Source organism: Mycteria americana, chromosome 1 (assembly GCF_035582795.1).
Source record: "Mycteria americana isolate JAX WOST 10 ecotype Jacksonville Zoo and Gardens chromosome 1, USCA_MyAme_1.0, whole genome shotgun sequence".
Classification (NCBI taxonomy): Eukaryota; Metazoa; Chordata; class Aves; order Ciconiiformes; family Ciconiidae; genus Mycteria; species Mycteria americana.
In genome coordinates this window covers 140,198,692-140,226,229 of record NC_134365.1, presented here as the reverse complement: position 1 = coordinate 140,226,229, position 27,538 = coordinate 140,198,692, and the positions used below count along the sequence as shown (strand labels likewise).

At 44.9% G+C, this 27,538-nt stretch overlaps 1 protein-coding gene across 2 annotated transcripts in view; it reads right to left on the bottom strand.

Moving 5' to 3' along the window:
* ARHGAP6 (Rho GTPase activating protein 6) overlaps positions 1-27,538 on the bottom strand; it is a 341,268-nt gene that overhangs the window by 168,454 nt on the left and 145,276 nt on the right. Inside the window, exon 1 of one of the 2 annotated variants that reach the window (XM_075522451.1) lies at positions 2,052-2,274. The exons of the other annotated variant lie outside the window; for it this stretch is intronic. Coding sequence (XP_075378566.1) covers positions 2,052-2,096 — 45 coding nt within the window. The 5' untranslated portion in view covers positions 2,097-2,274. Of the gene's footprint in view, positions 1-2,051; positions 2,275-27,538 lie in introns of those variants that run through there. 2 annotated transcript variants of the gene reach the window in all.

Genomic DNA, 27,538 nt, shown 5'->3' with positions numbered 1-27,538 from the left:
ACATGAACCAAGGCACAAGAGTGGGGAAGACTGGGAGATCCCCTTCGAAAGCACACTGCTGATCTGAACCGAGATGCTAGTGCATACGCTTCCTTACACACTTTTATGAAAATCATGAAACTTTAATTATCAGTCCTGAAAAGCAGAAGAAAAGCCCACCACAGAAATCACTATAATTTCTTCTGCCAATAAATTAATTGCTATTAAATTCTATAACACTGTATAATTTTTATTTCACAGTTATCAAAACAATCCAAGAACTTGATTTGTATTTATACCATGCAATTATTCAAAGTTAACGAGAGAATGGTACTAAGTTACATTTAAGCAGTAATTACTAAGGCCTCAATCCAACAAAGCTCTAAAGTCTTAGCTTATCTTCAGGTCAACAAGCATTTGTTTTCAATTAGGCTATTCATAGACTTCACATTAAGCGTATGCACGGATAATGCATAGCATCCAGTTCCATATTCTCCAAACAAACCAGTAATATCACCTGCAAAAATCACTTACCTCCTAGATGTATCTATGTGTTGTTATTTTATTATTGAAATATACCTTAAAATAGTAACAAATATTTTTTTTTTAAGTATTATTCTTAGATGCACAATTTCCCCTTCGCTGCAACACAAAGCAATCAAAGAGCAGTGGTTTTGCAACTGTGGTAATGGTCATCCGAGATGGCTGGCCATCCTGCCTTTTCCTTTGCATGCCTGCTGACCTGAACTTAACGCGCTGTCTGCTGCCGGCAAGAAAACGCACTGATACCCAATTGACAGAAACAATAATGTGTCTGTAACTAGTAGTTAATGGCAGACTGACAAGCACAATCACAGGAAGTAATAAAAGTTTTGTGGAACTAGCATGTGGCGTGACTGTCACTGGTCTCCTATGTGTCTAAATATGAATGGGGCAATTACCCTATTAAAAAAAGAGGTTTCAATTTATTTGATGCATGATAACTACTTTCCCGGTGAAATCACTATCACTACTCATACACAATACAAAATGTATTTGCTTCTGTATAACTATTTTAGCCAACATGCCATTACCTCTAAAAGATGCAGTATTGCTACAGTAGCTGAATGCACTAATACCGACACAGTTGAGTGGGAATAAGAGTATTTACGAAGACAGACATTACCCCCCTCTTCTACTCTAAACTGCTCACATCAGATTTAAAAAACAGGCATAAAAAGAAACTTAATTTAATGGCTAGTACTGAAGGAATCAAAGCGAACCAAGTGAGAAAAGCACATCAAAACGTGTGCTGTAAGTGACACGCTTATCAACCCATCCTTGCGGTGCTAGCAGCCGTACTTGCCAGGACCAGAAAAGCAAGCCTGCTCTGACTGACAATTCCCACATAACTTCATCCACAGCAATAAAATTATTATTTATATGAGTGTCAGCGAGAGCGGCATCACTCCTCGCATGCTATTACTCGTGCGAGCGTTTATTTATGACTTCAGGAGAGGAGGCAGCTGCTTGTTTTTATGCGGCTTGGTTTTTTCTGCCCGAGCAACGGAGAAAATGCTCCTAATAAGGCTGGCAGAAAGGAAGTGGCTTCTCAACAGCACAACCTCTCGCGAAGGAAATAATAAAATATGGTGTTACTATCTCAAATGCAGCAGGAGCGGTGCCGGAACCAGCTACCCAGAGCACTTCTGGTGCCGGGGGTTCAGCCCCTCGGTCCGCTTGCGAGAAAGGGGCAGAGGTGCGCGGCGGCGCTGGAAGAGGCTCTGGGCCGGCCCCGGGCGCCTCCTCGGGGCAGCGCGCCCGCTCCCCCGCCGCTGCCCGGGGAGAAGCTGCGCCGCCCCGCTGGGCGCGGGCTGCAGCCCGGCCTCCCCGCGCCGGGCATCTCACCGCGCTCCCGCCGCCGGGGCAGGACCGCCGCCGGCCTCCCCCGGACCCGCCGCGGGGCGGCTTCCGCGCCTGTGCGCGCACACGGCGGGCGGGCGGACGGACGCAGCCACCCCCCGGGCACACGTGGGCGCACCGTCCTCCGAGCCCCCGTCCCACGCAGCCCCGGGGCCCCTTCCGGCACTCACCGCGTAGCGCAGCGCCGGCTTCTCGCTGAACACCGAGTCCCCCATGGGCGCGGGCGGGCGGAGGAGCCGCTCCCTCCACACGGCGCGGCGGCGGCGCTGGGCGCTGCTCTGCCCTCAGACGGCTGCGGCGGCGGCAGCGCGGGGCTCCCGCCCGGCAGCCTGCGGCCCCGTCCGCCGGCGCCCCTCCTCGCAACTTCTGCCTCCACCCCGCCGCGGGAGCCGGCAGCCCCTCGGCGGAGCCGGACGGCGGCGGGAGCAGGAGGAGGCGCGGCCGGAGGGGCGGCGGTTTCAGTCCTCCCGCCCAGCGCCGCTGACTCCCCCGCGGCGGGGCCGCTCGCCCGCCCGCCTCCCCCCGCGGCGCTCAGCCCGCCCGCACCTGCGGGCCGGCCCGCGGGACGGGGCTGCCGGAGCGCTGAGGGGGGGAGAGGGCGGCGCCGGGGCGGGGGGGCTCCGTGCCCGGCTCGGGCCGTCCCGGGCGATCCCCAACACCCGCTGAGGGCCCGCCGGGCGAGGGCCAAGCCCCCGACCGCCCGGGAGCGGCGGCTCCAGCGGTGCCGTCCCTCATCCCCGGGGCAGAGCATCCGACCGAGCCGAGCCGAGGCGGCGCGGTGTGAAGGCGCCCTGGCAGCACCTGGAGCTTGGCGGGGCGGCCCCGTCCTGCAAGGGAGGACCTATAGGTTAAGGAGAGAGGAACAAATAAAACTAGCTTTCCAATACATATGTGTATCATGCGTGATTTGGGAGGCCTGGCTCGCGATTCTTGAACGCGTAGCTTTGCAAAATGAAATGCTGTTATTTCACGGCCTGTTCAATACTTTATCCATGTGTATTTACACAAACTGTGGAAGATGAAACAAATTCTGAAGGAAAATTGCATTCTGCTATGTTATAATTAGTAGTGACTTCTGTGTGACTTGCCTAGGCGGACTGTGGCATCTCCATCAATGGAAGCGTTTAAAAATACATAAACCTCCCTCAGTTAAGGCATGACCTCAGCAGAGTGAGGCTTGGGACAGGCTAGATGATTTCCTGAGCCCTCTCCCATCTTTTTAATCATTTTTCAATGCTTTGCACAAATCTTTGTTGGCGCAGTAACTCCTCCAGTTACTCTCAGTTGTTCTCTGAGGAAGTGGCCTTATTCTAGCGCTGCATGACGTAGATGAAATTAATGAGTTTTACTGTTTCCGACCTACAATCTAGGCAAACGTGTTACCAGCACGTTGCGCTATCTATAAACACAGGTAACATAGCTCTTTGGGGGAAAAAGAAAAGGTATTTTGGGGGAAAAAAAAGTAAAATAACTCAAAATACATGCTGGAAGGAGAAACAGCTTGAGCCAAAGTTTTTATGTGCTCTGCTGCTGATGTACTGTACCCAACGAGCTTCCAGTTATGGATCTTCCATGGATCTTAATTCCTAGTGCAGAAGAAATCATCTTTAAGAGTTCCCATGGACAGGGAGGTAATTTTCAGTTAACTTGGCGTGAACAAAGAATACAATACCTGCATTTACCCATAAAGTCCATTTTTGTCTCTCGGGTGAACAATCTGTGCTACTCCCCTTCCTGGAAAATGAGGCAGGGTAGGTATTTGAGCAGTTGCAGAGCATGTACTGGAAAGCAGCACCCAACAGAAAGAAGCCTTGCACAGCAACCATTTCAAATCATCAGGATCTCCAAGCAGGCGGGTCGGGGGTGGGAAGTTAAAAAAAAGGATCCGAGTGCCTGATTTTCCCTTCTGAAGTTCTACTTTTTATTTATTTCAAGGAGGTGGTTTCAACCCGAGAACTCTACATGTATCATATGCTCTGATTCCAGACGCTTTGTCCTCTGCTCTGCAGGTATGGCGTTTGACCACAGAAAGCAGCAGAAAGCAGGCGAACAAGACTGGGGAGAGGCGTATAGGATTTCTACCCTCGAGCTCTATAGCATCACCACCTTCTTTTTAGCCCTATCTTCTGAACATGGTCAATGCAAAAGGACATGCTAAACATCAGAAAAGGATTAAAACATGGGGGGCCATGTTTCAATAAACACCCCAAAGTGAAAAGAGTAGTATGGAGGGCACCAGCAACCCCCAACTGGAAGGTAGAGAAGCAGAAGACTAGCAAAGGGAGAGATGCAAAACTTTGAGGAAACACAATAGTTTAGGAAAAGGGAGAAAACCATAAAGCCAGGAAGGTGAAGAATGCCCCAGAGGGAGAAGCCAGAGAGGGGAAGGACTAAAGGCGAAGTTTTGCAGGTTGAACTCGTCTGACCTAGCAATTCATTGCCACGGTAAAGGAGAGTCCGGCTCCCGTAACCCTCTTCATCCCCCGCTCCCAGCCGCACGCTGCCACCACCTCCCTTCCCTCTGCCTCCGTGCTTGTCGCAAACCAACACAGCAAATGGAGCGCGCAGCCTTCTTCCCATCTAGCAGGCTGAATCAGCTCTCCGAGGGAGCAGTGCCAGAGCTGGCACAAAGGAAAGCGGGAGGTTGTCTAGTTGGGAACAGGATACCGGGGGCAGAAGAGGAGCGTGCATGGAAGTACCTTTGCAATAGTGACAGGTTCTTACATTGGTGCAGCTAAGATTAAAAATAAAGACTATGCAAGCAGGAAAATGTAGTAGAACTTTTTACGATGACAAGGAAAGAGTTATGGGCAAAAACTTATGGGTTGGGGGGCGTGTCAACCCAGAAAAATACAGGCTTACTAGATGCGGTTTTTTCCTGTCCAAACAATATGGAAAACAGGGAGAAAAGATTTTTTTAAGTATTTGCATTTATAAAATCTTAAAGGATTTGGTAAGTTGCAGCTATCAGAAATTTCATAGTACGGTTCAAAATTTTTGTGTACCTAATAACAAAATTTAAAACTAACTGCTAATTACAGAAGGTGTTTTCAAAGGCCAGACCTTAAAACAAAAGCTTTCTGTATTTTGAAAGCAAGTTATTGTGGCTGTGACTAGAAAGCTCGCTTATACTCTTGGCCTGGTTTCGGCTTAAACCACGACAACTGTATGGCGGCCAAGGAGTCTATCTGACTTCAACTTGCACAGGATTTGGAGCACGCCCCTGGTCTGCAATGAGGAGTAACCACCTGGGCTGTACTACCCCGTTGCTTGCAATCATCCATCCCTCTTGTAAGCCACTTAGCAGCTAGGATTAACATACAGACCTTTCAGGGCAGTTCTGACTACCTTTTCCCCTTTCTCATTCCTTCCTTATTCATTTATGATTCCTCCCTGGTGTTCCTTCCAACTTTCCTTCCTCCTTTATTTACCTGATAATGGGTACCCAAGGAATGCATGCAGCTCACTTTGGGAAGCGTAAACCTTCCAGGTCACCTTCTCTTAACAGGTGATACAAAGCATACCAGTTAATTTCCTGCACATTCACTTCAAGGCTACTCAATCAAGAAAAAACAATATAAACCAGAAAATTTTCAGAAATTCATTTTAAATCATTTCTATTGTATGAGGTACTGCTTCCCTGCCTTTTTTTTTAATGCTCTCCATGATTCCCATTGTGGTTGTTCCTTACACTGCTTTAAGAGGCTGTAATGTATGCTTTACACCTGCAAATGTAGATTACGGTGAAACCTTCACTCCTTCTCTCCTATTTATCATTTGACAACAGCAAAGAAGAATGAACAACGTTTCAGCTAAAATTTAGTTGCTTCCAACACAGCAGGCTGGGAAGTGAGTAGGTAATTGAATTTTACTGTGCTGATCATTAATGAAGCCAGGTTTTGTTTTTCCAATATTACTTTATGAACGGAGTGCTTTCTCAACCCTAATTGCTATTAAACAAAGGAAACTATCCAGCCAGTTGCAGACAGCACACAATTATGAAATTGGGGAGAAGTGAATTCTCTACTTCTCTGCCACAACTCCTGGAACTAGTGACTCAAGCTGTCTGATGTCACATCAGATGAGGTAGGAAAAAGTTTCCAAATCCACCCTGTTATGGGAGGGAAGCCAGCTTGGCCCTTACGGCAGTAATGGATTTGTCTCACCTAAATGTAACCATCTACAATCTCCATCTTGGCTTATCACCTAGGTTCCCCTAGTCCACAGGAAGAAACCGACACATCTGGTGGACAATTTACGTCATTCCAAGGAGACATCTAAAACAGGTCACATAAATTGAAGTGCCTTCTTCACTCCAGTGGGACTCCATGACAATTAGTTCAGATGGCTGCCCTTCAGGCGTCTGCAGCTAAGTCAGGGGAAGCCCGCCTGGGAACTGCGCTAGGGGATCAGCCTTTAAATATCACTTTGACTTTCAGGAAAGTCCTTAATAGTCGCAGTGTCTTGATTCTTTTCATTCCGGAAAGCAGGGGCTACCATACTTATTGGGTGAAAAAACAGTGGGCATCTTCAGGTGAAAAAGCTTCAAGCAAGCATGAAGGTCTTGTTTTGTTTGACCTTTCTAATAGCACATGAATGCAGCTTCCACACAGAGCTAACTCCAAATCTGGAAAAGACTTGCCTCTGTGGCTGCTGAACCAGGGCCAAGAGTGATACTGGCAGCACACTTCTTCCTCGGGGAATTAGCACTTTTCTTATTCTGGCCAAATGTTCATTCGGTCATTACAAATTACAGTTTAAATCTATTTCCCAAAAAGAAGAGAGAGAAAAGATGACAGACAAGTAAATCAAATGCATAAAGGTCTATAAACAAAAACTAGAAACTAAGGAATCAGAATTTAGGTATAATACCCTGCAAAAATCCTTTGTTCAGAACTAACTGTTATTTTTAAAGCATTTATTTGCTACCTATCAAAATATGTGGATAGTTTCTCACCATTTTTTAACAGAACTAAGGGAAATAGTACTTAATGCCCATGAAGAATGAAGTGCCATCTCACGTGTGGAGATGCTTTTTCACAACAGTGACATAAATCTTCTTGGACAAAAGAAATCCTGTTTAGAAAGAACTCGATCGCTGTAATTTCCTAGATGTCTGAAACCCCTTTATACAAGACCTAACGCACTGGAAGAGCACGGCACTGTTACAGCTCTCAAGGAGCACAGTTGCCCGAGTGTTGCTCATACCGGCGGAGAGGAAGTCAGCGCTTTATTCCTCGGGAGCAGCTACAAAGCAGCCTGTGTTCCCCAGACACAAACACCCATCTTGTGCTTGCACCAGGTGGTGCAAGCTGAGAGGAACTGCACCCTGTGCACACCCACATAACGCTCCCGCACTGTCCAACTCTCTGAAGCCCAAGAAGGCAAAGCGGACTCCACATTACCAACTCAAACCTGTAAACTGTGCTGTGCAGGGGGGCGGGAGGAGCAGGAACGGCATCAGTAAGCATCTGGAGGAGGACCCTCCGCTCCGCTCTTCCCCTTGCCCTCTGCCTGTGGTCAGCTGGAGCTGCCGGAGCTGCTGCTGCCTGATGGGGCACCACCTGGGAAGGAGCAGCAGCAATGTGAAAGGAGCCTCTGGGGAAGGTGAGACTCAAGACAACGTGCCCCGAGGCCAACACCAGCTCTTCTGGTGAGCACTCGGTATAAGAAACGGACAACTCGCGGAGCAATCACAAGGGAAACCTTTTCCCTAATGAAAGTGTGTTAGCAAGCATCCAGGAGTCTGTTAGCACTGGTGTGTCACCAGAATTTCACTCGGGTATTTAATTCTAGTTACCACACTGATAATTGTTTCACCCAATAAATCATTACACTGTTTAATTTATAGGCCACTGCATATATATGGTATAATTTATAGGCCAGTGATGTTCTGTATGTGATTGTGCACATTACTGCACTACCAGTTATCAGCAGCTTGGCAAAGAAATTTAATCTAAAAGACCTGTATTTTAGAAAAAGGTTAAATTACTTCGCATCCCTTACGTTTGCACATTGGTCTCTATCTCCAGCATCAGTGAAAATTCACTAGAATATCTTTAAACTATCTCCAGCATCAGTGAAAATTCACTAGAATATCTTTAAACTTCAAACTACTAACTTGTAAATCAAAAGTATGACCCTATCACATAGCATAAAATAGTATTTCAACAAAAAATAGCATTTACCCTGTGGGTCACTAGAATTCATTTGGGTTTTAAAGCTGCAGAAGAAACTATGAGTTATCCTGCCATCTTTTTCTTTCTTCAAAGGCTGCAATTTAAATAAATGGGACCACTCACTGCTTCATGTGAAGATAAATGACAGAGTTTCAGGCCTTTTTTTTTTTTTTTTTTACATTTGGTTTTCGTTGCTGACAGAACAAGCTAAAAAGGCAGACAGGAACAAAGGGAAAAAAAGGGGGGGGGGGGACGGACGACCCACACGACACGACACAAATGGAAGCAAACGTAACTTCCAGGTTTAGAGTTTCAAAACAGCTTAAGGGGCTTAAGCATACAGGCCAAAAATCTCAGTGAAGTCTCATCTCTGTAAATGATACACATCTGGGAAAACAAGAATTCACTGGAAGATTTTTCTAGTTCCTGAAAGTGGGTAGATCTCCATGTATTTCCTTCCTTGTTTATCTCCTTGCAACTCACGTTCACTGTAAACTGCATTACTGGGCTGAGCTCTCACTAGCAATTATCCTTCTCCCTAAAATGTCTTCCGAGAACTGGAGAGGGAGAAAAGCACAATTTTCTTTCATTACCTATGACTTTTACAGAAATTGCAGCTCTGTAAAAAAAAATTTAACAAATCGGCTACAGATACATGATTTGCTCGCTCTGACTAGAAAGAGGAATGCTTGTCAACAACAGATAGAAGCATGGCTTCTATCTAAATTTACCCTCTGGGTATTTGACAAGAATTTAGGAGGGGGAAGGGCTCTTTCACAAATCTAAAGTTTATTCAAAATTGTTTCATGGATAGTATAGGATTGTTAAAATCCATTTAGTGTGCAGAGTAGTAACTACACAATAAAACCTCCCAAGAAGTAACGTGACTACTGTACATTTTGATTTAATGTTGTAATTCATAAACCAGTTTTGCAGTGTAAAAGTAATTATTTCAAGACTGGAACAAGACCAAGCCTCTTGTGACCAACAATAATAATATTCATAATGTTAACAAACCTCTTCAAATGAAGTCATTGTTTAATACATTTCAGGCTATATGTGAAGTGGTTACAAACATCATGTTTTTGTAGTTGTCGATAATTTTGGGATCGTGTAAGCAGATGGACCTTGTGTTCTTCTGTTCCGGATTTCAACTGTAAATTAAGAGTCAGGGTATTATTATTCATAGTATCCACTGGAGCTGGTTGAAAAGCTAGTGTTCCAGTTGAGAAGGAACTTTGCTTTTCAAAATTTGACTTTCATCCGATTCAGTCAAAAGCCAAGATTTTAAAACTTCTTGTGAACTGTAGCGTCTTATACTTTTTTGAGCCACAAGAAGGCAAATCACGAAGTAGTCTGCTCGATTAGCAATGAGCCTGACAAAAATTCCCCTTTCCTCTGAGCCCTGGGGGAGCGCTCATGCAAACTGCCCTCGAGTGACAGTCCCTGGGAGGCATCCCACTGCGTCTCAGCTCCAGGGCAGGGAGCCGGGGAAGCCAGAAAACCAGCCTGGGAATTACTATGGAATTACGATTTGCCACAGTCCTGTGAAGCCCTGAGGTCTTGGCACTGGCAGGCTGCGGGGCCGTGCCGTCTCCGGCGGTGCCAAGCCCTGGCAGGCAGCCTGCCCTACAGCCAGGGAGTCCGCTGCAGAGTGGTTTTGCCAGGCAGCCCTCATTAGAAATGGAAACCCAGAATTTTCAGGATCACTGGGGCTTGGTTTGGATCCCTGGATGGACTTAACCAAAGACATACACTCTGAGTCAGTCCCAGGCCTTGGGCTGTGGGACAGCCCAGGAGGATTTTCTCACAGTCGTAAACCCAGAGTCTCCGTGCAGCCTGTTTGCAACCCAGGGATAGTTTTCCTGGATTGATTAGAAGTGGATTCAAGGAGTTGCAAATTAAATATTTGAAGGCCAGCAAACTGGCTTTTTCCACTGCAGCAAATTTCTGCTCGTTACTGTGATTAATGGCTTTTGACACGTTTCTTCTTTCGTATTTATAAAATGGAATCACATGCAATAACCTCACACACTGAGCTCCTTATGAGGTATTTTAAACTTGTATATATGGCTGTCCACCGAGTTAACAATGAGTATTTTTACAGTGTGCTCTAGCAATTTACAGTCACAGTCTGGTTTTGCTCTGAAGAACAGGTATGGTTACTATTTCAGTGTATGGTTACAATTTCACTGTGTGGAGTTCTGAAGGCTTTGAGCAGTAATGAGTTTTACTCGAGCATCATTTTCCCTGGCTATAAGTCCATCGTTGTTTTCACCTCGAGGCTGCAGAAGCATCAAAGCATATTTGTTTTCTAGTAAGAAACTTCAATCCCCTAATGATTCAGGCATAAAAGTTTCCCTGACCTGCCATGACAAGTGAGACAGAATATGAGGGAACTGACTTTAGCACTCAAAGGAGAGACGGGGAAATGCACAATCTTAAACACTCTGGATGACTTTTACCCTAAGCCTGAAAAAATGGTAAAGTAGGTTGGGGAAAAACCCCAACAACAACCATGTCCAAGTGTTCCAGGTGGGATTCATCTTCAGATTCAGATAGCTACCTGTCGGTCTCTATGCATGAGTTAGGTGTCTTGGTCCCCATTATAGTCACTGAAGACCTACTCTATACAGACCGTAGAGTTGAAAGAGTTTGGGACATGTCAGTCTAAAGCAGATACCATGTTTGATCTGCTGAATACATTTCCAGACCCAGACGAGTATGCTGACTATGTGTGCCCACCTGTAGAAGCTGCCATTGCAGACACGTCCATGTACAGAGCCCTACAACAAGCTGTGCTACCCAAAGGAAAGAATGACTATGTTAAATACGTGTTGTCCAGCAGGCTGGATAGCCTGTTTCAACGGTCACGTGTTCCCAAAATATACACCAAAACGCATGCAGGTTGGAGCTTGGGGAAGGGATTTGCAAGAAGGCCTGTCTTACATGTCCAGGCAAAACAGATTACTACCTTACCCAAGAGGATTCATGAACTAACTCGGTACTGAGCAGCGCACATTGCTGAAAACACAGCCCAGTAAACAAACAGCAAAAGGTGTATTATTGCACTTTTATTCTCCCCTGCAGCAGTCGTGACGACAGTTGCACCAGCTGTGACTGCTGTGCCATAAAGATGGCATCTCACTCTCACAAATTAGTCCTCATGCCAGAAGAGCGGTGTTTGACTGAAGGGTTACAAGATGTTAGTGCTCACAACTGCTTCCCAGCTGCATTCAGTGAAAAGCTAAATCACCCAGCACTTGGGCGTCTGGTGCTCCCTGTTACCTGGAAACTGGAGCCCTGAGTGCAAGCACTGTTGAGAAAGTGATTTTTAAAAAAACAACAGGAACATGAAAGCACGATTCATATAAGACATGCACTGTCGTCCAAGCAGTTTCTCTGCTTGCAGAGCTGTATTGTTTTAAGCACCAGGATCCTTTACTGATGTAAGTATACTGAATCCCTCATAGCTTGGATGCAGTTATTCCAATATATCCCAAACCGGGGCTATTGCCTTTGCAGGGGTGGGAGGAAGGTGAAAGCAGGGCACAGCCCATAGCCTCCCAGATGCAGGGATCCAGAGGTGGTATAGCCACAGCGCTGAGCAATGAGACTTATGCTAATCTGGGAGGGGAAGATCCCCCTGGGCAAAATAGCTTGGGAAAGGCTGGGTTGTATAAAATACTGGCCTATTCTCAAGCAATTGTTTTGGAAAAAGGTAAGCTATGAATTGAAAGCACTACAGCTATTCCTGAAGAATCCCCCACGAGCCTGCTCTCCTTCTGCAATAAGAACGCCCAGTTCCTTTGTAGTTAAATTCTTCTCAAGTGACTTGTATTGCTTTAACTGTCCTGGTAAGACTCACAAAAATGTACATACACAGAAGGCCTTGGAAAGATTCACCACAGTTTTACTCCAGCTTGATAATACTGGTGATTTCAATGAAGCCAGCATAGGGGAAAGCAGGAATAATGCAGCAGTGAGGCAGAGCCGTGCTCTTTTTTCCCCCTTTTTGTCCTTCTCTCTTGACTGAAAAGTTGAGGGGAAATCTTGGAAGTGGTCCTGTATGCGATTTGTGCTCCTAAGCAGAGCCAGAATGCTGTGAGCCAAGCGCTGGGCTGAATCTCCAAACTTTTACTGTTTATATTGAAGCTTATATTCACTGGCTGCAGGAGTATCGGACCACTTCTCCCCACACAACAGCTGGGAGGTATCAAAGCTCTTGTGAGCTATCCACCCATTCACCTCCAATTAGACCAAGCGTCCACAAGATGCCGAGAACACCAGAGAGTGTTAAGGAAAAGGAATTCATCCACACGGGACAAAGAATTTAAGCTGTTTACAACTTTCTGCTCTCTAATGTTTATTACTCCCCCCCTATAAAATCTGCCTCCATCTGCGGTACCTTGTAGTGACACAGTTAATGAAAGCCCAAGCCGCATTCCAAGGATGGCAATACAGAATGAGAGCGACTTCAGCATTGTTTTGTTAAGGTCTCAAATTGCCAATATGGCAAAATGAAGTAATGCGCTTTGTCAACATGTAGTATGCTCTATAAATGGGATCGCCTGTTCATCTGTTAGGAAAACATGCAGAAAAGCACTATTTGATCGGCCTTAGAGCAGCTGACTGCTTGCTTTAACTTCTTCCTTAAGATTTATTTGAAGCATGAAACTGCTGAAAGTCTCCAGTGAGTAAAAAAGACAAAAAGATATAAAAAAAAAAATTAAACATATTTACAAATAGCCCTCACTTTATGCGTCTGCTCTTGAGCTAGCATTTCTTTATTGGTGGAGTTAAAACAAAAGTTACCTAAAGCACTGAATGCTGAAAATTTATTTCCATGGACTTCAGTATTAATATATAAAACTGTTATATCTTTTTACAAACAAAAGATTACTTTATTAGTTAACTTAGAAACCTCAGACAGGTTTCATAAATTTATAGACAGCTTCCAGATTGAATTTTGCTGATCCAGCCTTCTTAGGCGGAGTTTATGGAGCCAGACTTGTCATATGAGCTATTTCCATAAGCCTCAGGTAAATATACACAGGGTTCGTGTTGTTAGAGAAAGTGGTTTTTTCTCTTCTAAAAAATTTAAGTTAATCTGAAGCAAAAACAAAAGTTCATTCAGTACATTTTGTATTTGTTATTTTTGATCCATTTTGGGAAGCATTTTCCTTCCACAGATCTACACTGCCCCTCCTTCTCTCAAACTCACTTTAACTCTTTCATTTCTTTTACCACTCTGCTTCACAGTCTGCTGCTCTGGTCTCTGAGCTAGAAACAGCTAGATGGCACAGCTGGAGGAAAGGAAACAGGGGTTTCAGGTATTTCCTTCTCCTTCTTCCCAACCAGCAGCGCTCATGCCTTCCCTTTTCTACATGTCTACTTTAACTCGAGTCTCATAGAAAGTTGGACCTGTATTGCAAAATCAGTTTAGAAGTGTAAGTTTTTGCTCATGTAGCTGAAGTCCCGATGTGGATGCAATTACAGGGATCAAATGGATATGTTTTATTTCCTTTTCCATTCAAAATTGCTATGGCCATCTATAACAGCTTTATAAGAATATCACTCTTTTCTCTAATAACAGGGTTCCCCAATTTTCAGTGTACATAAAGCTGTAAGTTGTAAACTCTACAGCCCAAGCAATATCTCTTATTTAAGATCTCAGTTTAATGATGATCTTTCAAGGAAATGTCACGTAAAAGTTTACCCATAAAACTCAGACTAAAGTACTCAAAGACAGATATCAAAGTCAGGAATCAAAGGATCTGTAGCTTCCCCTTTAGGTATACATATGCCTGGCAGCAAGATGGGAAAATGTCCCTGGTTTTATCTGTAACACCTCTCCATCCACCATTGGTACTAAGCTGAAATTTGCAAAGCAATTCAGGCTTTTTCCACTAAATTATGATATAGTATATTCACTATAGGGAAAGGTTTGTTACTAAACTTGCTAAATCTTTCTGTGACAGAGAATGTGAGAAAAGATAGTGTTAGCAAATAAAGAATGAAGAAATTGATATGGCAATACAACAGGGATGACCAAACTTCTTGATCTTTAGCTGGAAATGGACACCTTCATATGACCAAGAGCCTTCATGTGACCAATGCTCCCAACTCGAGGGCCTTTTGGAGCAGGCTCCAATGCTTGTTGGAGCAGCTCTCAGAGATGAAGACACAATGGCCAGGAGATCCCACTGCTCCTCTCTGGGACAGCACTAAATTGCATACACAGCTGGGGACCCAGTCGACCCAGCAATGTTGCCTGAGCAATCCCTGTTGGCTTAGCTCTACTCACAGCCAAGGATGCGGATCAGTCCCTGTGGCCAGCACAACTTCACTGCTGGCCTTACAATGAAATTATGGCACTTGAACTGTCCCACGAGGATCGGAGAGACTCGCTACAAGCCCACAAGAGACTCCAAAGAAAAGGAGAGCAATGTTCACGTGAGGAGAGACCCGGGCAGGTTGTCTGAGATGGAAAAGATAAGTTTTCACTTTTTGTCGGTACTTGTGAGATGGCAGGCAGCAGTATTTTGCTGTTGATGGTGCCCAGGCCTGGTGGTGTTCTACAGATGAACACTCCAACAACGGACACGAAATAACAAAGTCATGGCCGAAAACTGCCCATGACAGACTCTTCTGCTCCCTCAGGCTCCCAGCTGTACCAGCACAAGAAGTCCTCTTGTGATCCTGGGTGAATCATCACTGTCCTAACAGAAATTACTCATCCCATGGGTCCACAGAGAGAAACATTTTTATGCTGCTCCTTATTTCATTTTAAGCAAAAGCATCTTAGCTTGCTTGAATGGTTACACCGATAGTTGGAGAAGATTTGACTAATTTCTTGCTTGAAGCATAAGCAGCCAGCTTTCGCACATCCTGGTCTGTTGGTACCTCTGAGACCTACGAGCACAGTACAGTGATGAACAGATGGCTGTGGTGACCTGTTCCATCAGCCTAGAGGGATCCAGAAGACAATGCCTGTATATGTCTGTCTACCATCTAGGTTATTCCAATAAATGGGATGATTTTTAGACTGCTGTAGCTACCCTACTGAATTGTGAATGAATGCTCTCAGTATTGTGTTACTTTAATTCAAAACCATTGTGAAACATCCAAAGTGCAACACAAATCTCCCTCTTACTCTTTATTTAATCACAGGCTGCTGACAATGGCTGTGATTCAAGGTAGCAGCTAACTACTCGCATAGCTTTGAGTATGTTTGTAGTCCAAAGACTGTTTGTACTTTTAAAGCTCTGTACATGCTTAAATGTTTGTCTAAATCTAAGTCTAATGATTTTTTTCCCCTGTGATTCTTTACAGGGAAAGTGATGGTGGCAGTGTGGTGAATTTAGGGCAGTGTGGTGAATCCCACAGTGACCCCTGGAAATGATAACTATGGGATTCTTCCTGCTCTGTTGTGGAAAACAGCTCCTGAACCAAAGGCAGAGAAAGCTACGCACCTCTGGGTGCTATATCTGCTATATCAAAGCTGTATCTGCTGCCTCCAGGATGACCTCAGGTCCCGCTAAGGGTCTCAGATGGAGAAGCCATCTCTCAGGCATATTACTTCAACTGGACAGAAAGCCATGGCAAAACTTCACACAGGAAAACCTTCCATATTGCCCCCTCTGTCCTTTGTTGTGACCTTTTATCAGTTCCTCTGGATTCACCTCCGAAATACCATCCAACGAGCAGAGTGTTTCACTTTGCACAGTGAAGTGTGTCATCCCCCCCCGGTGCAGCACAACAAATGCTGCAGGAGGTACCAGAGCACGAACCGTGGTGCCCGCTTGATGGAGGCAAGGAAGATCATGGCCGTTCTGCTGCTCGAGGGCTGGCATGACACACAGACCTACACTCTACCATTTTCGGTGGGAATCCAACCAAAACAAATATGGGAGGACTCTCAGCAGAAGGGAGGAGAGCGCTGTGCCTGCAGCAAACAAACAACTGGAGCCATCGATGTCCCTCAGCCTCGGCTGCAGCCGGACCATAGCACTCCTCTGGAGCTCATGCGTTACTCGGAGCCTTTTCTGTTTATTTTCTTAATAAAGCTTTGTGGACTTTTTAAGTTGGGCAAGGGAGACTCAGATGTTCCCCTCCCTCAGTTTTAAAAAATCAGACTAAATTTTGTAAATAGATACAAGAAATAAATCTCTATTAGAACCTGCCAATCTGGTCTGAGCTTCGTGGCTTTAAGGTCTGAGCTTCGTGGCTTTTTTAGCTGACTCAAGATCTTTTCATGTTTTAACTGTCACATGTATTTTCAGTTGAATATTATTAAATGAGCAATACCATTATGGCAAAATTGGTATTATTGTAATTAAATAATATGAAATATATGCAAAGGAAAGGAAATTAAGTGAATCAATGTTCTTTTGATTTAAATTCAGAAGTTAAATCCAAATAACTAAGTGAACTTGACAGTGTCTGTCGCTTCATCTGCAAGTAAATTCTTACTTCTTCCCTACAGCACTGGAACATACAGGCGCTGCCAGTATGCAGATAAGCACTGTGCGTTATACAAAACAGCAGTACATTAATGCCTCATGTTGTAATGGAAAATCTCGATTTAAGATCTGAAGAGCGATAACAGAGAGGAGGAAAACTTGTAGCTACCATTTGTAGCATAGTTGGTGGGATTTTTTTGCCAAGTGAGGTCAGGGAAGCAGACTGGAGAACTACATTTACAAGGCTCCTCCTACTCAAGCACAATAGGAACAAGCCCATCGTTCTCCTTGCAGCTAATAAGCTGTGTTCTGTTCAAACTTAGGTGGCTGTTGTGCCCGTGTCACCAAGGGTAGAATTTGTCTTCGTGGACTACAAAAAGCCAAACAAGTCTCCTACTTAATGAGAAAGCCCTGAAAAGCTGTGGTATCTATGTGATAAGTTAGACAAACAGTATATACTGCTGTACACTTCTCAAACACTCCTGCTGCTGAGACCTGGGCAGACTCACGATGGGCTTAAGCCGTCCGGCAGTGGGCTGCCACCAGAGGTGGGCTGCCACCGTCCTGCACCCCTCTGCTCTCCTCATGTCCGTCCGCATGCTCCTGGTTTAGTGGCTGTGTGGTAAGGCTGCTACTCTGAAGGAAAATTAATAGTCTTCTGGTGGATTAATTTTCTGTCAGATCAACTCCCAGAAAACTGCTTTACCTGGTGCAGGGGAAGCGGGCGGAATGGATGATTACGGGTTGCCTTTCAAAAGTGGTCTGCAATTAAACTGGAGTAATTAAACATTTTGTGCAACTGTACATTCACTCTCCTAAAACCCTGCATATTCAGGGCTTATTACTCCTGAAAGAGGTTACATTACCTGTTGTTTTCCCTTTCTACAAAAGGACAGGCCCTATCAGTGTTAGGAAGTATTTTTCTGTGCCATACACAACTCCATTGTGGAATTTACTGTCATGACTGTGACAGCCAGGAGTGAAAATGGGTTCGAAAACCAAATAGACCAGTTCCCAGCCATCAGTGGCTATTAAAAAAAATTGCTCAGATTATTGTCTAGTTCAAGCCACTAGATCACTAACCATCAGGAATGGGAAAGCATACCTTATATCTTATACTTCTTAATTTTTCTACTGTCTTCTACACTTTCTGTAATCATCATTCCTGCCTACCATAGAAAGCAGCATTATGGCGTTAGGGATCCTCTTCATCTCAGCCAGTATGCCAGTTCTTACATTGATGTACCTACATCTCACAGGAGTTTGGCACCTCATCTGTAATCAATGAGTCCCTCAGAGGAAGGCGCAGTGCTATCACTAGCATTCTCGCCACGCCACTAGCAAAGGTCTACAAATGCTGAAGTCCTCTATAAAGAGTTGCTCTCAAAATAAAGCCTGAAAAGGGGAGGAAAAAAAGAGGTCCATGAAGCTGAATGTCTTCAAAAAGAAATACTGAGCAGGAAAGATACAATGGCTGCAAAGACAGTTGCTTTTGGACCAAAGAGAAAAAATGAAGTCAGTAAAGATGACATTTTTTACTCCAACAATAAATAGGAATAAATATTAAAAAGAAATATTAATTTTAAAATGAATGCATCTTAGATTTCAGATTTGATTTAAACTTCACCTCATCTATTAGCTTAAGCTTTTGCATGAAGGTTCAGGTTTAGATGGATCGAGCTGATCTGCAGAAGAGGCCTGTAGATCTGCCTAAGCTGGAAGGGATGTAGTCACAGGTTCCAGTACTGCTGCTCACCCGAGCCCCCATTCCACGGGACATTAACCTGCCTTTCACTCTAGAAACCAGGATGCCATAAAAACAGATCTGCAAGTGAATGCAGGTGCTCAAGAGTCCTCTTGAAGAAGGATGCTTTCCTGAACTTGGGGCCAGAGGATTGGTGTGGACTCGGCTCAGAAATACCTGCGTTCATGCACCAACATGAAACACGGTCCTTTGATGTACAGACTCCCGTTAAAGAGAACAAGACTTTCGGCAGGATGGCTCTTCTGACTTTCATTTGAATCGATCCGTGACGGGGAGAAGTAAAGCCGGGCGGAGCGTTCTTTGACAGACGCTTCCACCCATCGGAAACAGCACCCGCTGCCTGCGAATCCCACCTGAGCCCCGAATCCCACCTGCGGCCCGTGCGCAGCCGGGCACCCTCCGCCTCCCTGAGGCACAGCCGGCCGCAGGGCAGGTGGCCCCGTGCCCTCCCTGCAGCAAGCTCCACGCCGGGGAACGACAGCAGGCCACGTTACGGAGCTGGTCACAGGAGACACGAGGGGGCAGGAGGAAAAGAAAGGATAGGGTCTGCAGACAGCTTTGGCACCCACAGCCCGTGGAGCACACTTACCGACCGGGAAGGAGAAAGGCAGTCCTATATTTAGCAAAAAAGACAGATAGGGTCTCTTGAGAAACGCTCGCTGCTTTGAAAGGTTAACACAAAGCGACAGCCTCGTCCGTGCCTTCCGCGGAGGCCACCGGCGGTCCCCGCATTCCCCTGCTGTCACCACCCTCTCCGCTGCCGCGCCTGCCAAGTGCTGGGGCTCGTCGCAGAAGCCTCCGCTCGCTCTCCTGGAGAGCCCCGCTCATTTACTGCTGCTCTGACGTCCAACACCCATGCACGTCTTGGCCGCTGCCATTTATGAGCACGGACTAGGAAGAAAACCTAATTGTTTGGTAATTTTATAATTGACCACTGAATTTAGATTATTCGGGCTCGTTCTCCGGAAGCAAAAGGGCATTAAACTAGCCCATCACACTGCAGAGTTTGCAAGTCAGATGATTGTGCGGTCTGCTGAAGACACGGACCTGAACTCAAGCCTGCCTGTTTCTCTTTAAAGCTATTTTTGCTCTGGCTAAACGCTAAGGATTCAGAGAAGCTGTACAACGTGCACCACAGCTTTACTCCTCGTTTTCCACTGACACATTTTCCTCCACCCTTCCCAGGAGCCCACGGCACTGAGGCAAAGGGAAGGGAGAAAACTGCAGAAGTTTCCCTTTTCTGCAGGGAAAACAGTTTCGAAGAGCCGTAGGGGATGGAGACTGCCCTCCCGCCAGACACGTCGGAGCTGCAAGGAAGAAAGGCGCATTCCGGAGGAGAACAGAGCCACCCCGCAGGGACAAGGGCTCCTGGTCGCTCTCTTCCCTCTTGCTGCCACGGCTGGGGAGGCTTTAACGTCGCGGCTTGGCCCCGGGCGTCCCCGCAGCGGGGACGATCGAAGCTCAGAGGGTGGGGTGTTCTGCCCTCCCGGATGCCTGATTTCCTGACAGACCTGTACGGCTGTGATCTCCGCCTCACCAAGGCTTAGCACCATGACACAGACACATCTTGCTCACCCAAGCGAAGCGAGACAGGGAGCTGGCTGGAAAAGCCTTTACCTTCACCCAAAATTTTGCTTCTGGTCCTGCCCCTCATGTAAATTACCAGTAGAAAATCTCAACATTTACTAATTTGTTTTTAATTTAAGGGAATCTCCTGACAAAAGTGATTTTTTAGTATGGCAAGCACTAAAAAATATTGTGTTTCAATGAAGCCCAGGTTTTCCACAGAAAATAATGTTTCCTTAGACCCACTCTAAGAACTGAGCTCTTTTTGAGCACACCAAACTCCGTGGGTGATGCAAATCCTTCCTTTTTTCTGACCGGTCTTACATATTTTCCCTAATACATAGTTTGAGTCACCCTTTTTCTGTTGGCTTATTTCTTTGGTCACCTGCAGTAATTCTTTTCTTTCTGTTACTACTTTTAAAAATACCAACATTACGTTTTAAAATAATTTTAAAGTATTCCTGGCCCTCCTCTTACACTGTGTTTTTCCAACTCTACCTGCCTTCTCATGAAAGCTGGCCTTAAGCCTAAAGTCATTTTTCCTAACTTTTTGGGCTATCCCTGTCCTTTGTTCAGTGAAGAGGCTTTGTATTTGTTCTCTGTTCTTCCATGGGGTTGCCGGTGTTGCCTATGTTGTTCAGAGAGAAATGATCACTCTGAGGACTTAAAAGGAAGATAGAGGATAAATATAACTCAGAACCATTACCGTGACCTGTAATAATCCAAATACATGTCCAGGGCACGCACACACAGAGAAACCCCCACTGTACACAACTTGAAACTAAAACATGCAATTACTTTAACACACATTATCTGTAAACTGTGCTTCATAATTCTGCAAGCTTTACGTTAAAGTCTGAGGAGAATACAAAACTAAGCCCCTACAGGGAAGAACTGGAGGTAATCCTGGAGCAGATGTAGCAGAAACATTAGGAACCTTGCCCAGAACAGTCTTTGCCTTTTTGCAAATTACACTGTGGTGTGTTTAATTTGTTATCTATTAATGCCCAGATCCTCTTCCCCACTGTTACTATATAACCTTTTTTTCTCTGGGTTTTGATTGATAAAAGTTTGGCTTAGGATTTTTTTCCTCTCATTGACATAACTATGACGTTGCATTTCCTCTTGGAAGTCGCAGGTTTTGCTAGAACCCTCCACAACCTTTGGCAGTTTCAGTGCTCCAAAACTGTAACCTTCCACAAATTGCAATAACCATCTAGTTTAAAATTCCAGGTCACCCATGAAAGCAAAATACAAACAAAATTAAATACAGATTTACCCTTGACACAAAGGTATTTGCATAAATGTCTTCATTAATTCCTAAACTCAGTTTCAATTTGATATCAGCCCTGAATTTCACATCAACTACCTTACTAAAAAGCTTATGCTTGCTTCAAAAATATAAAAGCTTTGCAAAGTTTGCTCTGTTTTCTAAAAATCCATGTTCCCCACAGTATATCAACCTATTACCATCTGACCGTTTACAGAATAATCTCTTTATTTGCTTTTCGCTATGCTAGATATTGAAATGAGACAAACCGGCCAGCAGCTCCCTGGGTTGTTTACTTAACCATTTATGAAGAGGAAATCTCAGCAGAAATACATGCTGATATCGCCCCTTATCATATCATATCATCTGAATGGCTCTGCTTCTCCCTTCAGGATGCTCCAGTCCAAATCTCCAGGTCTAGCTTATTCCGAAGTGCTTTGCTTATCTGGAGACTCAGGAGTTCGTTATTACGAGTAACGAACAATACACTGCTTTTCCTCATTAGAGCCCTGTGCAAACAACGGCTTGGTGTGAGCTCCAGGCACCGGGAGCAGGGAATGGTTCCAGCTGGGTGTCTCTCAGCACCAGCACTGGTTTCCTGCTTGTCCCACCAAGCCCCAGCTCATTCTCTGGGGAGCATGGACCAATGCCCCAGCCCCACTAACCTTTTCTGAGCGACCATGCAATGGGAGGAGGATTCTTCACTGAACAGAAAGCTGTTTTCAAGTCACGTTTGGCCACTTAGTAATTATTCTGTTACGCATATCACATTGTAAAATGCATTCAGCAATTCATAAGCCTAGTGGGCCAGTGGCAATACCAGGGTTAAGAACTTCTTGATGCCCAAGAGCTGGCTCCCAGGTGGATCAAAGGCAAACCCCACTTCTACACCAGTTCACACCACCCTAAGCACAGTGCCAGGGACGGGAACTCGTTCATCCAGCGCTGCTGCCAAACCACTTGTGCTGTGGAACCGCAGTCCAAAACATACAACGTTTAATCACAAAACTTGCTTAGGCAGCTGCTGAAAAGGAGAGACAAGTTGCTTACACATGCATAGTCCTGAATGACCTATCTTATGCGGACTTCAAGATGCTTCATAAATATCATCTAAACCCAAATATTATTTAAAACATTTAAGAAGAAACCACATCTCTGAGAGTCAGAGCTCCAGTTCACATGCACCAAGGCAAGGAAGTGGGTACTGACATCCACCATCCATTTGCTGCTCAGACACAGGGTGCAGCACCTGCAGCAAGGAAAGCTGAACAACATCTGAAGCAACTTCTGGGCCCCCACAGTTTCTGCCCCCACAGTTTCTGCCCATTATTTTATTTGAAAAAAAATAATTCAAAGTAAATTGAAATTGCACCACCGAACGCTCTCAGGCAGGGCATTATGGTAACTCACTCCTGTTTCAGTTCACCAAATGCAGGTAAAAACATGACTACGTCGTGTTAAGGGGCTTTCTGAATGCACGTTCATTTTAGGACAGCAGTGTTGTAGTCTCTAGAGGGAACACAGTTTTGAAGGTGAGAGCACAAGACATCGCTTCCGATCGCCTGGAAGCCCCTATCCTGAATCACAGCTCTCCTGTGGACGACGCAGTACTGCCGACAGCTCACTCCCCTGCTTGCGCACGTTTCTTTTTCTGTGCTTATCACTGTGCTATTACTGCTTTTCCCTCATGTTTTAACAAAAATCATAACCTTATTTAGCATTTTTCTACTGTATTCTTCTAGTTACTATGACGTTTTTAAAGTTTCACTTGGTTCTTTTTTTCTTCCCCAAAATATTGTGATAGCCTGGAGAAAGAGTCTGATGTCAAGATGGGCCTAGCTTTGAACCCAGGGTGGAGAAACTTTTGATACGCTTCCAGATCATTTAATTCTCTAGTCAGGTCTCTCGAGTAGCCGAAAAAAACAACTTTCCCAGGCCCCGCACGCCTGTGAGATGTAGGAGAGTAAAGCACCCAGTCTTTCTGAGAGGTAAGGTGCTGATTACACAACTTTCAGCACATCCTGAAAGCTGATTCCAAAAACTAATATTGCTTTTGGCGTCACACGGAGTTCTTCACATAGCCTTTTGAGGAGAAAGCAAGCACAGGAAAGTGAGGGTTTTTAATATAACTTGCAAAGAAGAGAAGTATGGAGTTGAGAAATGAAACCAAACAACCCAAGATCCAGCTCAGATTTAGCCAAACCTCGGCCACATCATTCACGACATTTTGTTTCTGTCCTCTCCATTCAGTGTGGCCATGCATCAAAAGTCGCTCCACAAAACCATATTAAACTGAAATTTTTACACTCGCTCCTCTAGCTAGTACCCATGGAGAAGGACGGATGTGCTGCAGAACTGCAGTGTAAACTGCTGTCCTTGGAGACAAAAAATTACTCAGATGCACAAAGCTCAGAGGTGTCAAAACTGCTCCTCAGACAAAACTTCTTCTGGCCAAACCGATGTCATGAATGGTTCGAGGCACCTACAGGAGGTAGGAAGACAGCCTGTCTTTCTGCAGTGTGAACAACTGAGACTGGAATTTGCATAGCTGATAAAAAATGACCTAAACTTCAGTGCACATCTTAGAACGATTCTGTTGTTAAAATGAAAGTTGTTGGTTAGACACCAAAGCATGCTGAACAAACAAAACCTTTTTATTACAAAAGCAAATAATTTCCATATATATATATACATATCTCCATATATATATGTATATATATGCAAATTTCCCCTCTAAGCTGGAAGCAATATTTTCTCTATTGGCAATTCTTTCCCTGCCAGACTACCTTTGGAAATCACTCTGGCTTTCCTTAAAATGCAATACAGTAAAAGGACTTTTCTCTTCACACTCTTCATATTGAAGCTATCCCAAAACGATTTACCAAGGAGGCCAACACAGCAGCGGCCGTATACCAAGACACAGCCTCCTGAATGCTGATTTTGTTTAACGTGAGAGGGACCTCGAGCCCAGACTGGGTGGGAGATGTCTGTGCGGCTGCTGGTCCCCGCAAAGCCAGCGCCCGTGCGCGGTGCTTCCCTGCAGCCCGCTCCCACCTCCCCAGTCCTCACAGGGGAGCTCAGCCCTACCAGCGCCTTCTCCTCCCCTCTTGCAATGGAGAGCGACTGTGAACCAGGATTGCTTCACCAACGCTGCCTGGAAGCCAGAGAGACCTGAAAATGCATGGAGCCACCGGCCTCCCCGAACTCCTCGCACCGGTGATATTCCCAGAGCAGCGCGATTCCTTTCGCATTGCTGTGATATCAGAGAGTCCTAGGCAGGAGCGGAGACCTCTCTCTGCCAGGTGCTGCACAAACAGCATAAATTTGTAGTTTACTGAAAAAGCAACCAGAACCTGAAATGGACACTCCCTTCCTCCAGCGCAAAGGAAGAGAAAATAAATAAGTGAGATAGATAAATAGAAGTCAGCAGAGGAATTAGTGTCTAGCCTAGAAAGTATTTCAGAAAATGGGTGAGCCTCTAAAAGTGATAGCTTGAGAGAGAAGCACAGTTGCCAGGAATCAGAGACTGTATTCCCATCAGGTTTAGGATGTTTTAACAAAATGCAATTCATTTCTTCTGCCCTGAAAGAACATTTAAGCATTGTTTTAAGAAGTGGGAATTTTTCTCAGCCTTCAACTTGTGCCTGTTTTCATCCTTGGCTTTGGAGGAACAGGCTCTAACCTTGGAGGAAAAAAAAGAAACAGGCTCAAAAAAAAAAAAAAGCCACCAGTTTAATTTCCAAGACGAAAGAGGATTTGTGATTGCAAGCAGGTCCTCTGGTTCAGCAGTAAGCCTTTGCAGCTAGAGACCACACAGTATTTTCCCCGATGGAGTATCTGGTGGAATACAGAGCTGGGCATCATCAAAGGCAGCCCATTGGCAACACACTACTGGGAACAGTTAATCACCCTGCTGTTTTCCTGCATGTTCATCTCTATCAGGTATTTAAGCTAATATGGAGAGGGCAGAGACCATATTCTTATGCTAAGCCTGTGAGGAGGACAGTAACCACAGGTGAGGCCAGACAGGAGTCTGGCTCTTGCCCTGGAAGATTCACCAGATGGTTTGGCAAGTCTGCCAACATTTCTTCAACAACTAGACACCCAGGAAAGTAAGGAACACCACGGACTTCTCTTTTGATACCTGTTACTTTTAAGATGAAGAAAGATGATGTTGAAAAATGGGTTTTGAAAAATGGAACAGAGTAAATCCAAGGAGAAGGACAAAATCATGATACCTAGTGAGCAGCTATCAATCAGCAGTAGAAACAGATTACAAAGTTTATTTAACTTGGTTTTGCTGCATACTTTGGCATCTGAGCCCTATATTGACCCGGATAGTTTTTTTCCAGGCCTTTTTCTAAGCATGTTGCTCCCAACATGGTGTTCCTTAACAACACCAGCTACTCATCCAGAGGCCTCTTCCACCAGCAATGCCTTCAGAAGCACACGAGTCTGGAAAACAAACTTGCTTATAATGGTTCAGCGTGCTTGTCTGGGATGTCGAGGAGCTGGGGAACTCCTGTGCCTTTGATGTCCACAACACATGGTCAAATGGAATGGGTCTGCTCTAGAAGTACCATCCCAAAGCCAGTGCAGGTGGGAGAAGCACATGCCTCATATGAAGCACAAGCACTGCTGAATTTTTATGCTTCTATTGCTTAGATTTTTCCAGAAATCTCTCCAAAAACAAACCCTTTTCTTTTCTTGTGTAAAATGGGGCTTGGCACTAACAAATCCAACATGAACCAAAGGGTTTGGTTAGTTTGATGTCTTCTTGTTGCCAAAGCAGTATCAGACAGAAACTACCTGGTTTTTTCCTGAAGGAAAGCAAGTTCCAGAAAAGTTATACAGCATGAACTTAAGAAAAACATTACATTATCATGCAACGGATCGCAGTTTCTTATCGCATTAGGTATTCAAGCTGTTCCAAACTGACTCTCACAGTAACACTTGTAAACGGTATTAATCATCATTTTAGAATACATTTATCTATGGATGGCAACCAAATGATTACTTAAGAGTTCAGTAAGCTAAAAAAAATCAAACCCTTTTTTCCCAAGAGATAAATACCTGGTGTCCAAAATATGTCATTAAAATACACATCCAAGCATTAAAAAATATGTTTAATAAAAGGTACTTTCTCAAGCAAGTAACTCTTAGGACCTAAAGCATGTTATTTTTGTAAGAACAGATTTGCTAATATAAGCGTTTTTATTGTGGATGTGTTTTTATTTTTATTCACTGGCACCATAGTTTGCATGAGAATCCACAAATCTTGCATGCTGTGTTTCTTATATCCCAAAAATTCAGTATTGTACTCTTGAGGTTCAACATAGTAAGCACACCAGGGACGTGCTCAGCAGCACAGAGCACGTTTTTGAATCTGCTGCCTATTTGCGGATGCTATTTTGCACCTGTGGTCATAAGGCAGTGCCACTGAAAGCCTTCAGAAGCTTTACACCAGCGCGATTAGATGGGTATCTAAACCGCATCAAAGCACAGGACAAAAAGAGAGGTTCACAGGTCAAAAAGAGAGGTTTGCAGGGATGCAAACTAACTTCTCATTTGCCTCAGCTGCATGGACTGTGTTTACGTATCAGCCTGTCAGCAGCATTCAGGTGACCTTCAGCATCAACTGGACGCCACCTGATGAGGTGCTGCTTGTGAGATCCAATTAATTCTGCCCCGTATTTTGAACCTCTTCTCGTTTACGTGTCAGTATCAGCAAGAGAAGCAATAACGAGGGTGGAGAGCAGAGGGCTCTGCAGTGCTGTCTTAGATTTGGGGCATCTCCCAGCACTTACGGAGTGTCCCTAGCTGAGATTTCCAGAGGGACGTCAGTCTGAAGCAAACAGGTGGTTGCTATGAGAGTTAGCGCTGCTACCAGCCTGTGCTTGTTTTCCTCACTGGCACAGCCTGAGAAGAACGAGGTAAATGACTCAGCTCTCTCCACACGTGTGTCATGGCATTTCCACCGTCCCCGCAAGATCACAGGTTTGTGACATGAGACACTTCAGATCACTGCTCAGGGAATCTCTGCCATCATGAAATCAGGCTTCTTCACAAAGGCTTTCAGCTCCCGGGACATTTCTACGATGAATATAATTAGCCCCATTTTAAAGATGGCAGCTGAAGCAGGGAACAACTTGCAAAAGATCACACACATGGGTCGGTCTTCTGTGGCAGATCACCTCAATGCCAGGCAAGTACTTAAAGCGCAAGACTCTCATGAATTTAAAACTGAATTTCCACCACCTCCTGTATTGGAAGCCATGCTGAAGAGTACTATTAAAATTAAATTCAGCCCAAAGTCTTATGGTTAAAATAAATTTTAAATGGATCCTTTAAAAGAATACATGAGCAAATAACAAGATTGCAATAACGCAGAGAAAATTAATTACCTAGGCAG